This window comes from Orbicella franksi, chromosome 10, assembly GCF_964199315.1.
Source record: "Orbicella franksi chromosome 10, jaOrbFran1.1, whole genome shotgun sequence".
Taxonomy (NCBI): domain Eukaryota; kingdom Metazoa; phylum Cnidaria; class Anthozoa; order Scleractinia; family Merulinidae; genus Orbicella; species Orbicella franksi.
The window spans coordinates 4,126,084-4,140,306 of NC_138154.1; the positions used below are offsets into that span (position 1 = coordinate 4,126,084).

General features: G+C 38.4%; 1 protein-coding gene across 3 annotated transcripts in view; it reads right to left on the reverse strand.

The window, feature by feature from the left end:
• The window catches only part of LOC145500961 (uncharacterized), a 159,830-nt gene extending 148,439 nt beyond the window's left edge, over positions 1–11,391 (reverse strand). For 2 of the 3 annotated variants that reach the window (XR_014051169.1, XM_081480531.1), the window contains exons 1-2: positions 11,082–11,391; positions 6,088–6,789 (exon numbers count right to left, since the gene is read on the reverse strand). Coding sequence is in view for 1 of the 3 variants with exons in the window: in XM_081480531.1 (XP_081336657.1) it covers positions 6,088–6,763 (676 nt within the window). In the remaining 2 variants the exon portion in view is untranslated. Of the gene's footprint in view, positions 1–6,087 lie in introns of all 3 variants that reach the window. The other variant, XR_014051170.1, reaches the window with a different exon arrangement.
• Positions 11,392–14,223: the final 2,832 nt, after the last annotated feature.

Genomic DNA, 14,223 nt, shown 5'->3' on the forward strand with positions numbered 1-14,223 from the left:
ATTTACCTTACTGAATTCTGCGGTCATTAATATTGAAAGTTCAACAAAAAGCACAATTTCACTTACTTAACCTTAAGGTTACAGTATACCTTCAGGGGTGTCTCGCGTGCGAGCGATGTAGCGCGTGCAGTTTAAGCTTTAGATACCTAAACCCCTATATCAAATTAAAGCTTATAGAGCTGGCTATCAAACTATACCAAGAATTGTGAAATAAAATGAATTGTCGAATTTTTCACGACCACTAAATGAGAGCGACCGAATCACCTTTCGAAAGCTACAAGTCAAAGCGAATTTCGTTTTTCGCCAATGTAATTTTTTCCTCGGCTTCAGGGTCCAAAGCGCTTAAAAAACGTGTCTGCGTTTTGGCATATTCAATTGCAGTAAAAAGTTACAGAACATTTTCGAAATAGGATTAAAAAAATGTGGAGTAATCGTACAAAAATCGCTCTCGACGAAAAGGTATTTCGAAATTAACAATTCCCAGACACGCTTTTTTAGTTTATATGTTAAGCTAGCTACTGTTCAAATTTGAGGGTAATTGAACAAATTCCCTTTGAGTTAGAACTCTTTAAAGTGTCTGCTTCAAGTGAAAAAATTTATTCGAGAAAACAGCGCTAAGAAAAATTTTCTGCTTCGCAAACAAACTCCGCCCACAAACGCCTTCAACTGGGTTCTCAGATAACTGAGCCAATCAGTGCAGGGAAACTTTACTACCGTTAACCTCCTGGTGAAATTTACGCGCGAATCTCTAAAAAACTCTTGTGTTTCGCAATGCGCTCAAGGAACCGAAGGCGGAGAGGTAATTTTTCTGTAGCTCGGTTTTTCTTGAAGCTCAGTGGTCTGGCAAAATGGGGAAGACTAAAAAGGATACGAACGCTAGAGTGGCTGAGCGAGGAAAACAAACAAAAGAAAGCGCGGGGAGCAACTGTGTGTGGTCAACTGTGCATGGATAATATTTCAAATGGTCTCAATGAGTCCGGCGATTCGTCAATATCGTACTCATCAGAAGAGTCTCTGTCAACATCCCTGTTATTGCTGTCAAGTTCCGAAATTTTTACAGAACCTTTCTTTTCTCTTTCCATGAATATTTTGCCCGCCTTATACGATAGCTATAGCTTCATCCTCGAGGCGAACTTTCGCTTCTTCACTCCTTGATGTATTTTCATTCGTTCTTCGCTGTTTTCGCTTTTTCGAACTGGTCCATGGCTTCAACGTGGTCTATGTCTACTTATGACTTAATAGAGTTACACCTAATACCAAAAATGCTGGGTAGTCAGAACAACAATGCTGATCAACTGAGTAGTCAATTCGTGACATCCGTACAGGCAATTCCCGCGAATACGTCTCGGTTGATTGCATACGCACCATAGAGCTGTCAATCAAGAGGTACACTTTTACTTCCGGTGAAAACGTAAAACGGCCATTTCTCCGCTTATATTTAGCCTTTTTCAATTTTTTTTTTCAGAAATTAGAGATTATTCTTCGACCACTACTTTGACCCAAAAATCCAAATTTGAAGAAAATTGCCGACCCGAAGGTATACTGTAACCTTAAAACAATACTGTCACTGTGAATTCATCTCTAGTCAACAGACTTTGAAACAAGTTTTAGAGACTTCGGTACTCAAAGTAGTGTACCTAGAGCATGTCATACCAAATTCTTACTTAGGATGGATAGAATGTATAGGATCCTACAGAATCTTAAATAATCAACAAAACATGATTAAAACATGAGAAAATTTACATGGCTTCCATAACACACACATAAAACAGAAACACACAAAAAGGTTATTTTGGAAAGGATTATTTAAGAAGGATCACCAAGATTCCTTTTTTACATTTCTTTATGTGCAATGAATAAACCAAAGTTATAAACTCACCCGATATGCAATTGAAGTAAATGCACACACTAATGAAAGAAGAAATGATTGGTTTCTGCATTGCACATAGTGAAATGTAAAAAAGGGATCTCAGTGATCGTTCTAAAACAATCCTTCCTAAAATAACCTTTTTGTTTGTATGTGTGTGTTACAGAAGCCACGTAATGTCTCTCGTGTTTTAGTTTTTGTTGACTGTTTAAATGACCTCAAACACAACCACTTGATAGCTTTGGCGCAGTAATAATTGTTGGAAAAGATAAAAGAAAAAAAGCGAGGCAAACAGTTTATTATATTTCACGTCAAGAAATGTAAATAAGACCAATTAGGAGTCTCCTTTATTTAATTAACCCCTTGCTCCCTAAGAGTGGCATATGACACACAACATCATAACTTTGTGAATATTTGAGGGATTTTTACGAATTTTTGCTACAATCATTGTCTTGTAAAGATCTGCTCATTGAAGGCATAAAATTGTGACCCCCTCCTATCTTAAACATGGTTGATCACCCCCAATAATTTCTAATTTATCATTTGAGATGCACATGGAATGAAAGACTTGTTTCAAATCAAGCTATGCACTAAGACCTACTAAATAAGCTATAGTTCAGGGGCACACCTAAGATATTTGAGAATTGAAACATGCTGGAAGCTTTTCAGTTTCACATTTTAAAACAATTTCCCTCAAAATGACTACCTCCTTCAAAGCTGCTGATGTCAGTTCTTAAATACATGTATATTGTACACAGGCAGAGTCTTTATTTGCTGATTTCGGAAAAACTGCCATTTGCCATAGGGAGTAGAGGGCAAAGAAGGGGATTAGTAAAACAAAGAAAGAGAAAAAAGGTTAGCTGCTGGCAAGTCTGCATTACACTGTACAAAAATACATTCAGGCATTAACTTGAAACCTAAACATGGACAGCATATTTGCAATCACATATTTAAAGTTTAGAGTGGCTGAAATTGAAGACCTGGTGGAAATTAAAGAGAAAAGAATTCGAGAATTTGAGGAAAAAAGCACAGAACCAGAAAGAATTGAATAGAGAAAAAACCTACATGCACAACCTTACAAAAACAGACTTTCTCCCTACTATTCTCCAATCGGTTTGCACACACACATTTCTCATTTTTAAATAGTTAAAAACTCAAGGCGCAAGGTCACTAGGACCCACACACCTCCTGCTATGTTCATTTAGAGAACATTTTGGTGAAATAGAGTTGTTCAAAAAAATGTCACTGTATGGCATTATTTGAGTGACCTACCCATCAAGAAAAAAGTATTTTTCAAATGAACCCATCAGAAGAGTTGGATTGATGGTGTCATTTGATATCTCAATCAAACCCATTACATATGCAAATGGATGGTACTTTGATTGATGATGTCATTTGACAAGTACCTGTCAAAATGGCTCTAGTTGTGTGTCTATGACTACTAAGGCATTTTTGGAGGTAAACCTCCAAGATGCAGTAACTAAATAACTTTGCTGTTCAGCTCTTTGAAAATACTTTTCAAGGAAACCTTTTGATCCATTGCAAATGGTTCATTAGTTCCGGAAAAACAACTATTTCCCATATGTTGTAACGATATTGTGAGATAGTGGCCTGGTTACCCAGTGCTGACGTGAGCTGGAGAACAGTTGCTGTGCATAGGACGTTTAAGAACTATGGAATTACAGAGCCTTCACAAAGCTGTTCCTGTGTTCTTTTATGCCTCAAGATCTTTACATGCGTCAGTGCCAGCACACACTTCACTTCATTTTTAAAATTGAATACTCAAAAGCTTAAACTTGGATTTTCAGAGTGATATTGCCCACAAACAGGGTACAAATGCACTAGTTGTACTTTTAAAAAAAATTCAAAAACTATGTTTTTCAATTTGATCCAGTAAAGTGGTTTTGAGAAAACAATTTTTGAGTGTTTTAAGGTTACTGTAGACCTTCAGGGGTGCCTTCCGGAAAATGCTTTTTTTACACGCTGCTTTAAAGAAAACCGAAGTAAACTACATATATATACAGTAAAACCTGTATTAAGCAGTCACCCTGGGGAATGAGCCAACTGACCACTAAATAGAGGTTGACCACTTAATAGAGGTTTCCCAAAATGTAGTATAAACTATGGTAAAAATGGAACTGTAGCATGTATACAGTATATTGTCTCGGTTCACAACAACAGTATATCATGTTGTGTTTGATGAGCTGTTGAAAGAAACTGGACATGGTTCGCATATCATTGTGCCAAAATATCCTGAAATATCGCATTGTAATTGACCACGTGACCGCTTAATAGGGGTGAAATACAATAAAATTAGCTAATTGGGAATTCTGAATGGTGACCGCATCCAATTAATAGAGGTGACCGCTTAATAGAGGTCAAATTTACAGTAAATAAGGGGACTACTTTTTGGGAATTTGATAAGTGTCCGTTTAATAGAGGGTGACCGCTTAGTAGAGGGCTGCTTAATAGAGGTTTGACAGTATCATTGTAAAGCTAATAAACTGAAGATTCCGAACATAACAATACATTTTGCTATTTTTGTTTTGACAGGCATGCGCAAGCCTTTCAACGCAAAAATGACTGTACTTGCCAAACTGAATTACCAGCCTTTGTGTTACTGCGGACATCCAAACTGACTGGACACTATCAATCAGGAGTTGATGGGCTAACAAAGGGTGTGAGGCTTTTTCGATATTTCTATTGGTTGCTTGGGAAATGCCTTTTAAATTTGGACAATAGAAAAGTTTCTGACTGCTGATACTCAATGGGATGTCACAGGATCAATATTTCGATTTTCACAAAAGCCTCAAATACTTTGGTGCGCAAATATCTGACAAAGATTTTGGCCAAGTTTTGTTAAAATCTGATAAATCTACATACCCTATTAATTCATTTGAATAGAGGTAATTCATGCAAAAATAAACCTTGAGTTTTCGGCCTCGAAAAAAAATTCACAGTTTTCGCAGCTCACTGAAGCGGTTGTCAACGTGGCCTTGCCGCCAACCAAAGAAATACAGCTTTGAACTCCCCGGCAGGTTACAGTAATGCTTCGTAGGAATTAATGTGCAATGTTTACATTTACAGTAAATCTTTATATCTTACATCGGGAGTAGCGAAGTCTGCCATGAAACATTCAGCAGTTTATTAACCGAATCAGCAGATAAATGGTAAAGAAGGAAAAGAGGAATGATAGCAGAATAGCCATGAACAGGCCTACCGAGTCGAATGAGGATATTTACACATTTTTAACAAATTCTAAATGCGCATTTCATCGGCCTATTTGTTTTACTAGAATATCGAAAAACACTCTTCAAAGCAGAGAAAAGGAGCGTTTGGAGAAGCTGCCTTGTCAGATATCAGCGATTAAATTCATCGGTAATTCTGCAGCAATCAACTTCTGTGCCAGAAGAAGCTAGAGCAGGGCATCGATGAAACATTCGCTTGCCCATCCTTGCGATTTGCGCTTCCATTCAAATGTGGGGACGCAAAGACCATGCAAAATCGCCTGGTCTATCACTTAAGAGACAAAAACAATCAACAAAAGCGAAGATTTCAGTGCAAGAAATTACAAGATGTAAGGGATAAACAAAAGAAGCGAAATTAGACTCTGCGGATGAGATCAGTTGCTGCGAAAATTGTTACTGCTAAACTCAAGGGTCGACACATTTTAATTGGCTTATCACAGTTTGCAGTTCATTGACTCATTTAAAAAATTTAGGTTATTGTGGAGAACTCGTTCACGTTTTAAGTTTTTAAAATAATTTTTTTTGCAAAGTTCAAATAAAGTAGAAGTCTTGAATTTGGTGTAAAAAAAAATTTTGGACAAAATAGGCCCTTGAAGGTCTACAGTAACCTTAAATCAACACTGTGTTTATTTATAAACAGTCATTTAGAAAAATGAAAAGTTCATTAATTATTGACATAACTATATTTTGTCTCCACCCTGCACTGACTGGCTGAAGCTTGACATCTCAGACAACTGGAAGTGGTAGGAGGTTTAAAGGGATGGCATTCAAGATTTTCAAAAATCATGGCAAGCTCTCCTTCCCTCCACCCTCATCCAATCCTTCTAATTACATCATACTACAGTAAATAAGTCATCTGGCTCTGCTGTTAAGGTCAAAGAGCAAATATTCTATTGGCTATTCAATCATTGCAGAAAACCAAATGGCAGGGAATGACCAGTAAAAAGAATCACATCAAAAGATTACTCTTACCAATGTGCTGACTGTTGATGGCAGCTTGTAATGCTTCCTTTATGCCTTTTATATCAGTCCCAATTTCATGCAGCTGGTCCTTTTTCCATTGTTCTAAATGTTCTTTATATTGATTCTCAATGTCAGGGTCCATACACTCAGTCTTCAATTTGTCAATTGCGTTTTCATACTTGGCTCCCCCTAATCTCACCAGTACAGCTCGGATGTTCTCCCAGTGGGTGAAGAATGTTGCATCATTAACAGAGGCCTGCTCTGCATGGGCATACACAGTATTTCTGAAATACTTTATGCGGACAATGTCAGCCTCAAGACTCTCATCTGCTTCAGGGGGTTCTTCATCCCAGCCAGTTATTGGAGGTTTTAAATGGCATATGTTTCTCAGAAGGACCATCAAAAGAGTGACATCAAAATTTGCTGAAGACACAGGAGATGCTATGGCAGGATACAATTTGTCCCACTGAGTTGCATTTAAGATCTTTTTCCTCCCTTTGAAAAGCTCTTGAAGAGTTCTCTTGACATCGGGACTGGCCAAAACAGTGTGAAGATTTGCTGGCTTATGGATGCCATCAAATGCGTCCCTTAGGGCTTGTGAACCAATATCTACCAGAAGACGACAAAGACGAGCATAATTGGTTGTCTCCTTTGAAGATGCTACTGGTAACCCACAATCAGCCATGAAGAGACTCGCTTCAAAAAGTTAACCTGTAGTCAAAACAATGTAATAGTTAACAGAAGTATAACTTACTTTGTCACCTATTGTTATTGCTGAGGAGCATTTAATCACAGGTGTAATCCCTCTCCCAAAACTCTGAGCCCATGAGTTCCTACCTTGTACCTAGTAAAAAATTCAGCATAATGTCTAACAATGAGGATTTTTCAGCACCAGGTATGATAAAAAATGGTGGCATGACCTGTGCCAGTTTTATTATTGTTTTATTATGACCAAGAGTCAGACTCATATGACAGCAACTTAAGATCTGCTTGGCATCTCTGACAATGACATCACGATAAGACAGATTTTTTGATTTGTGCAGAACCCTGTAAAATGAGCCGTCATTGGCTAGACTGCACCAAATGAATTCAGTTCAGGTTTTAGTAGCCATTAGTAGGGTGAAGACTATAGCATATATGATTCATAATTTCACAACCAAACAACTTTGGATGCAACATTGCCAATCTTTATTTTCTGGGCTTTGACATCCCTTCTAAAAAAATACCGCAAAGCAATTCAAAGTAATAGGTTTGAAAAACAACAAGGTAAAGTCTGCATATGAGCCAAGTGGCCCACTAGGCCGGAGCTTAATCCAGTTTCTGTAGCAGGAAGCAACTAGGAGTGTTTCTACTCCATTGCAGGGTTATTATTCCAGCAGTTGGGAATCTTACATAGCCAACCTGTTTCCTTCCTAGGAGGCAGGAAAGGGGTTGGGGACATGCTCATAGGTGTACAGACACCATCAGACTTAGGGGGGGGGGGGGGAACCTTCATGCCTGAAAAATTACACAATGCCCGAATATGTGAGTGTTAAAATTGCGATACAAACACACTCAACTGATTGCAGAGAAAATAAAACTGTTGACAATTCTCACATGTCATGAAACTGTTATTTAAGCAATAGACCACTCTTTCTATGGGTTTACTGGCGCAATAAACCATGCAGGATGTTAGGAGAACATGAGAAAAGCTTGTAAGTCACGAGCCATTAGGCAAGTGATTTACAAGCTTTCCAAGTGTTCTCCCAACATCCCAAGTGGTTTATTGTACCAGTAAACCCATAGAAAGAGTGGTCTATCGCTTCTATGAAATAACTATAGAAAACATCTGTCAATGAGAGGAAAATTTATTGTACTTTCCTGATCAAGTAGCTTATTCTCATCAAATTCATGAGATGACGTGACAAACTAATCACAGCGACTGAAAGAATGAAAGCACAGACTCCACGCTGGACACAAAATCCGCAGAGCAAAGCGACGAAAACATTTCATGCTAAGAAAGTTTTAAGAAAGAAAAGGAAATGGTTATCAGTGAAAGGCAAAAAGTGTATTAATTAACTCAAGAGTATTCTAAAGGGGAAATGCAGGGATTCGTTGGTGGAATCGGTCATCACAAAAGTAAAAGGCTGTGCGAAAAGTATGCAAGTAGTCCAAACTTCATGTACTTGATGAAGTGATTCAGCACAGTGTTAAATGATAACTTTCCAAATTTTTGCGAATGAAATAAAGGTTAGTTGCAGAAACACTGCTTCCGAAATTTATTCAGAATTTTTTTACTTATGCTGAAGGTTATGAAGTCCATGTTTCTCTGTATTTTGCTAAATGAAAACTATTGCTTGAAAGCTAAGCTTATGGAAACCAAATTCATTTATCGTGTTATGTATGCATGCATTGAGTTTAAACTCAAAATGTCTGATAGAAAGAAATCTTTTCCTGCCATTTTGACTCCCCAAATTGATCGCTCAAGCCCAGCTGACTTCGTCCTCCACAGACTGTGGAAAGCACCGACAAAAGGGTTTAAAACGTCCTTGATTTTAATCTCAAACATAACTGGAATAGGCATAAAATTTTTGCCGTGGAAAAAAAAGATAAAGCTTTATATGACGACCAACTTCTGGTCCTTTTTTTCCTTGCAAATTTCCATTCATATACTGAATGAAAAGATATTTGTGTTATTGATATCACAGCAAGTGAAAGGCAAAACTGTTTATTACATTTGTTATCACTAGAGTTCCGAGTTCTCTAGTTCCCGGGTAGAGCTGCCATAGATCCAGAACCGTGGTTTATCGGTACAGTAGAACATAGGTACTCTAGAACAGTACTCTATTGACCAATCAGAGCGTATGTAGTATCTCAGTTGCTTTATAGAATTACATAAATTATAGCTATTTTGAAATCTTGCATACTCTATAACCTTGGTTGACAGCAAATCAGAAACTTTAAAAGAAAAAGTTTTTTTCAGCTAGATTGTAGAATACCACGCCACCCATTTGCATCTCATTGAATTTGGATGGTTTCTTTTGTTTCTATATATGCTTTGCTCTTAGAAGTATTGAGACATATGTTATAAAAATAAGTTCCCAGTATAGTAAAATCACTCTGTTTTATTTCCTTGTTCCTACTAAAGGAACAAGAAAAACTTTCAAATGGTTCTTTGCGGAGCTATTCAAAATGGCTCTTTGCAGAGCCATCAAAAAAACAAAAGTCTTAACCTTTTGTTGTCATTGTTTTGCTAATGGAATGAATATCCATATCATGGATTTCTGTGCTTGTCCAAAACAGAATACCTGGATCCTTTATATCATTTGACTTAAAGTCCTTTTGGCAAGGCAAATGTCACAGAAAATAGCCTACCAGCCTCGAAATCATTTGGAATGTTTTCTACCAAGCACTGTTGATGAGCGTTTTGCCCAAAAAATTTCAGAATTTCAGAAATGAGGGGGGGCTGCAGCCAACCACCTCCCTTCCAGCCCGTACAACTATGGTCACTTATGGACATGCTCCTGCACAAAAATTCAAGAAAGAATGAAGCATGTTAAACATGTCTTCCTCAACTCTGGGGGGGGGGGGGGGGAAGGATAAAAAGGCCCTCTGAAAAAAAGTGACAAAGACCGTTTGAAGCAGATATAACAGAAAAAACTGCTGAGTTTACACACGTTCAGAACCATAAAGATTTTGCGAAGAGTAAAAGGCTGACAACCACACAGTTTGGCAGCCTTCTGTAATGGTCTTCAGACCGGAAGGTAAAAGTTGCCAGCCAAAGCTCAACAAAAGGCATTTGAAAGCACAAGACACCTTAATAACTCTGGGAATAACTTTCTGTTGTCAGTTACAGTGGAAAGGCTGAGCATTTCTAGATTTTTCATTTTACAGTTTTGATACTAATGGAAGGATAACAAGAGTGTGGTAAATACAGAGTCTATATGCAGATAGAATATGGATAATGTTAAACACTTTGAAGGATAAAAAATGAAAGCATTTGTATGGTGACCTAGTATCTGCCTGCAAGTGTCAGTTAACTGACGTTTGACTGCATTTTATTACTTAACAAAGTGTCAAGGCTCTATTTATCCCTAAACACAACAATTTATTTCCACCCTTCAAAGCCGTCTCCCTTCCTGAGCTAGATATCATGAAACAAGTGATGAAGAAGCATTGACCTAACACATGAACTAATCAAGTGAATTTCTGAGAAGCGTTACAAAATAGAAGGGGCTTTTGCTTCTGAAACGTTTAACAAAGTGAAGCATTTATTTGAATATTTTCTTTGTCTGCAATCAACAGCATAAAACAAATAGACAAAAGCGAGCTAGCACAAACTTGGAAACTTCATGACTTGAAATACTGTTGACTTGTTATTTAAATAATCAATTAATTAATTACATGTAGAATTTTAGTTTCTTGTAAAGTTTAATTTTCTGAATTCTGGAGTAACACCTGATATCTGTTAAGCTTATTTTTTTTAACACGATGTACCTGGTGTTTACCTGTCCATTTAATTTATGCAAAATTAACAAAAACCACAAAAATGTCTCCCGCAACTACTGATATTTTCCGTTTTAATAATAGCGCCGAGTTTTTGATGAAGAAAACACTTTTCATTTTCAGCCTTCGTTTTGTACGCGTTTTGTGGCTATAAGGTTACTGCATTATGTCTGCAACAACTACCAGGGACTGGTAGACCGAGCCTACATTCTCATGCAGACTGTATTTTCCTTTCTACTGACGATAAGCAAGTCGAGCGTTACAAGAGCGTCAAGCTTGGTCATAATTAAACATTCAAAGTTTTTCGTGTAAAAATCGAATCACTAGCACAACTCAGAGTACGGTAAAGAAGTGACTTACTCCCAACTCATTCCTACATTCAGTTTGTACATTCCTTTTGCTCAAGCTTGCACTAAAAAAATGCGCTCGTAACTATGGCGGAACATCATAACTCCGTGTACTGGTTCAAACAACATATTAATATAAATTCTTGAATGACCAGATGCTACCAAACAAACCTGATCTCCCGTATTAGTATAACCGACCACACGGTACTGCAGTGTCAAAGAGTGTTGAAGAAGCAAACAGGAAGTAAAGAGATCTAAGAGGACGGAATCGACGATGCAATCGAGCCCAGAGACCTTTTTGGTCAGCGGTGGGTCACCGGCGGTCAACCTCGTTCCCAGGGTCCAGTACCCTGCTTAATCACAACCCTGATTTTCATCAAAGTCCTAACAAACTATATATCACTGAAAAGCTAATTGCTTGCAAATTCCAAAAATGTATATTTCAGTGCTGCGTCAATTATTGTAATTTGACACCGGGCTCTCAAAGTACCACATGCTGTGTATGACCCCTATGCACTTGAGAAAAGATATTTATGTACAATTTTTTTTTTTTTAAATGTCTTTTTACTTGTATTCTAAAGTAAACAAATGATCCTCTGATAAAAATGAGGAATTTGCAAAATTTGAAAATGCGGAGCTATGGCAACCATCTAAAGTTGCACAATCTATTTAAATTGTGAAACATTTTTAATTTGATAACTTCTATGCTAAGAATTCTATGCCAAATTCCCTTGCTCATATCAATTTACCAGAGAGACTTAACAATCCTGAAAATTTGAGGTCAAAAGCATACATCCTTCTTAAGATATTTTTACTTAAAGGCTAAAGTAAAGAAATGCTTCTCAAAATAAAACTTCAATATCTTAACATTCAAATTCCAGTACAAACAAAAATTCGAATATTTTACAGAATTTTAGGTAGAACCCTCCCATCTTAACCCTGGGTCGGGTGGTTTGAAAACCAATAACGATAACCCAGGAGCTGATTAAAAGTTAACTGAGTATCATTTTTTCTGTATAAGAATATTTTCACTTCTTTTGATTTGCGTAGTTTGAGGTAACTCAAGCTCAAAACTGAATGACACAAAATATAAACAGGAGACCTCACAGAAAAAAAAAAACACAAAACTGAAATCAAATTTCTCGGTAATCCTGGGTTAGCCTAATTTCTGGCTTTAAACAACCCAGTCTAGTTGGTTATTGCTTAAAGGGGTTCAGTCACGGTATTTTGAGTTATTTTAGCCACATACAAAATTACTTTTAAATGGTAGGAAACCTGAAAATAACAGTTTAATAAGATAGAAAAACACCAAAGAGATAATGATAAACCATAAAGGAACAAGGATGGCTAAGGATGGAGAAGATTGACACGGATTACAAACGACGAATTTGAAAAATTGAGGTTAAACTTTTCAATGTGCGCAAACCGTGACTGAGCTCCTTTAATTTCCTTATTCTCGTGAGTCACGCTCTAATCTCGAGCCTAGACTCTTCAGCTCGTACAGCGGTTGGGTTACAGGGAAGTCTTCCTGGCGACCCAACCGTTGACCGAGCCGGGATATCAGGCCTGCTTCCACCGCCCATCAATTTTCTGAAGTGTCAGCCTTTGCGACTCCTGCATGGGGACAAGTAAGCTCCCCACCGTCACCCCTACTCACTCGGGAACAACGTTTAGGACAATAGGGAGCCGTGGGGATCTTGTATTTATTCAATTAGACACGATTTGACAATTATTCCAAGAGCCTACGTTGGATACGAGATTGCAACGAAAGAGGTGCCCGAGGTGGGTCGGTAACGATCTCGTGTCCAACAAGGGTCATTTTCGAAAATGAGGCAGTGGGGACGACGTCGATTCTTCGCCGTTTTTTTCCCCGTTGTTTTGACTTTCCATCGTCGGGGTCCCTCGTCTCCACTGACTGTCCTTGGATCTCCGAGGATGACAACATGGACCAGAGACCGAAATTATGATTATCACCAAATTGAAATAATAATTTTGTGGCATGCGTTTGCTCGCGGTTAGTTCCACTCGGGTTTGCCTGCGGTTAGCGTCCATTCTGTTTTCTTGGTGACCCTGTATTATTTATACCTTTTGCTTTCAGTGTGTATAGTTAAAAACTTCGGGTTCTTGACAGCCAGCGCTCGGATGATGTGGTGGTAAGTGGATGTATCCTGAGTCGAATTTCTCGGGTTTGACTCCCACTGTGTTCAAAACGTTTTTCTTTCTTTCTCTTTATTTGAAACGTATGAAGACTAAGTGAGGAATGACCTTCATGTAAATATAAGTAAGTATAACCAACTCCAAGTAGCTGAGGCAGCCAAAGGAATACGCAATTTGCATGATAGAGTCATTTGACTATAACTTCCAGAATCCTTCACTTTGTCTGTTTCTTCTGCTACGAAGGGTAACTGTCATACCACTAGGAATTCAAAATTTAAATAATAAGGAAGAAACGAAAGGGATTCTAGTCGACGCAGACAAATAACGACAACGGGCAAATCAGCTATTGTTGCAGTTCGAAGTAAACAGGTGTTTTGCAGAGGCTCTGTGCTTGCTGTGAGATAAATATCGTTCGGCTGGCTAGGAAGTATATTTGTCTTGCTGACTGAAGCATTGTTGGGAATGTTTACAGATCGCTCAAGCTGAGAATGACACCGTTCGTTCGTCTGGAATTTTGGATTACCACCCTCACTGAGGAGCTAAACTTGACCCTGAAGCCACACCCTCTCGAGGTATACGAAAGTAAGTGGATGACTTTGTTGTTGCTGACTGGGACGTTTTGAAAGACCCTGCCGAGGAATCGAACTTCAAGCGTTTCTTCTGCGAACTTCAATCGGCGGATTTTGTTGATTACCTCCTAGTGCGCATGGCCGGGCGCAACATTGTCGCACGAACCTGGCCAAACGACTACAACATCATACAACAACCACAAATGTTGCATGACAAATTTGACCATTTTCAAATCTGAGCCAACAACACCCAACATGTCGCAGCACGTCGCAACAGGGTGGCCAAACGCGCACAACTTGCTGCACCCAACAATGTTGCGATATGTTGCGTTGAAGTGTTGTGATCGTTTGGCCGGGCTTAAGTAGGTAACTTTATTGGAGGCAGCGTGTCTGAGTGGTTAGAGCGCCGGATTTGTAATCCGTAGGTCCGGGGTTCAAATCTCGTTCAGACCGCTAGCTGATCTTGTTCTCGGTAGCCCCGAGTTCAACCTCTCGGCTGCGCTTGTAAATAACCAACTAGTCTGCCTCCCGCCAGTTGGGATTCTTAACTTAGTTATGTTTATCTGAATATTTATTCATCCTTGTTT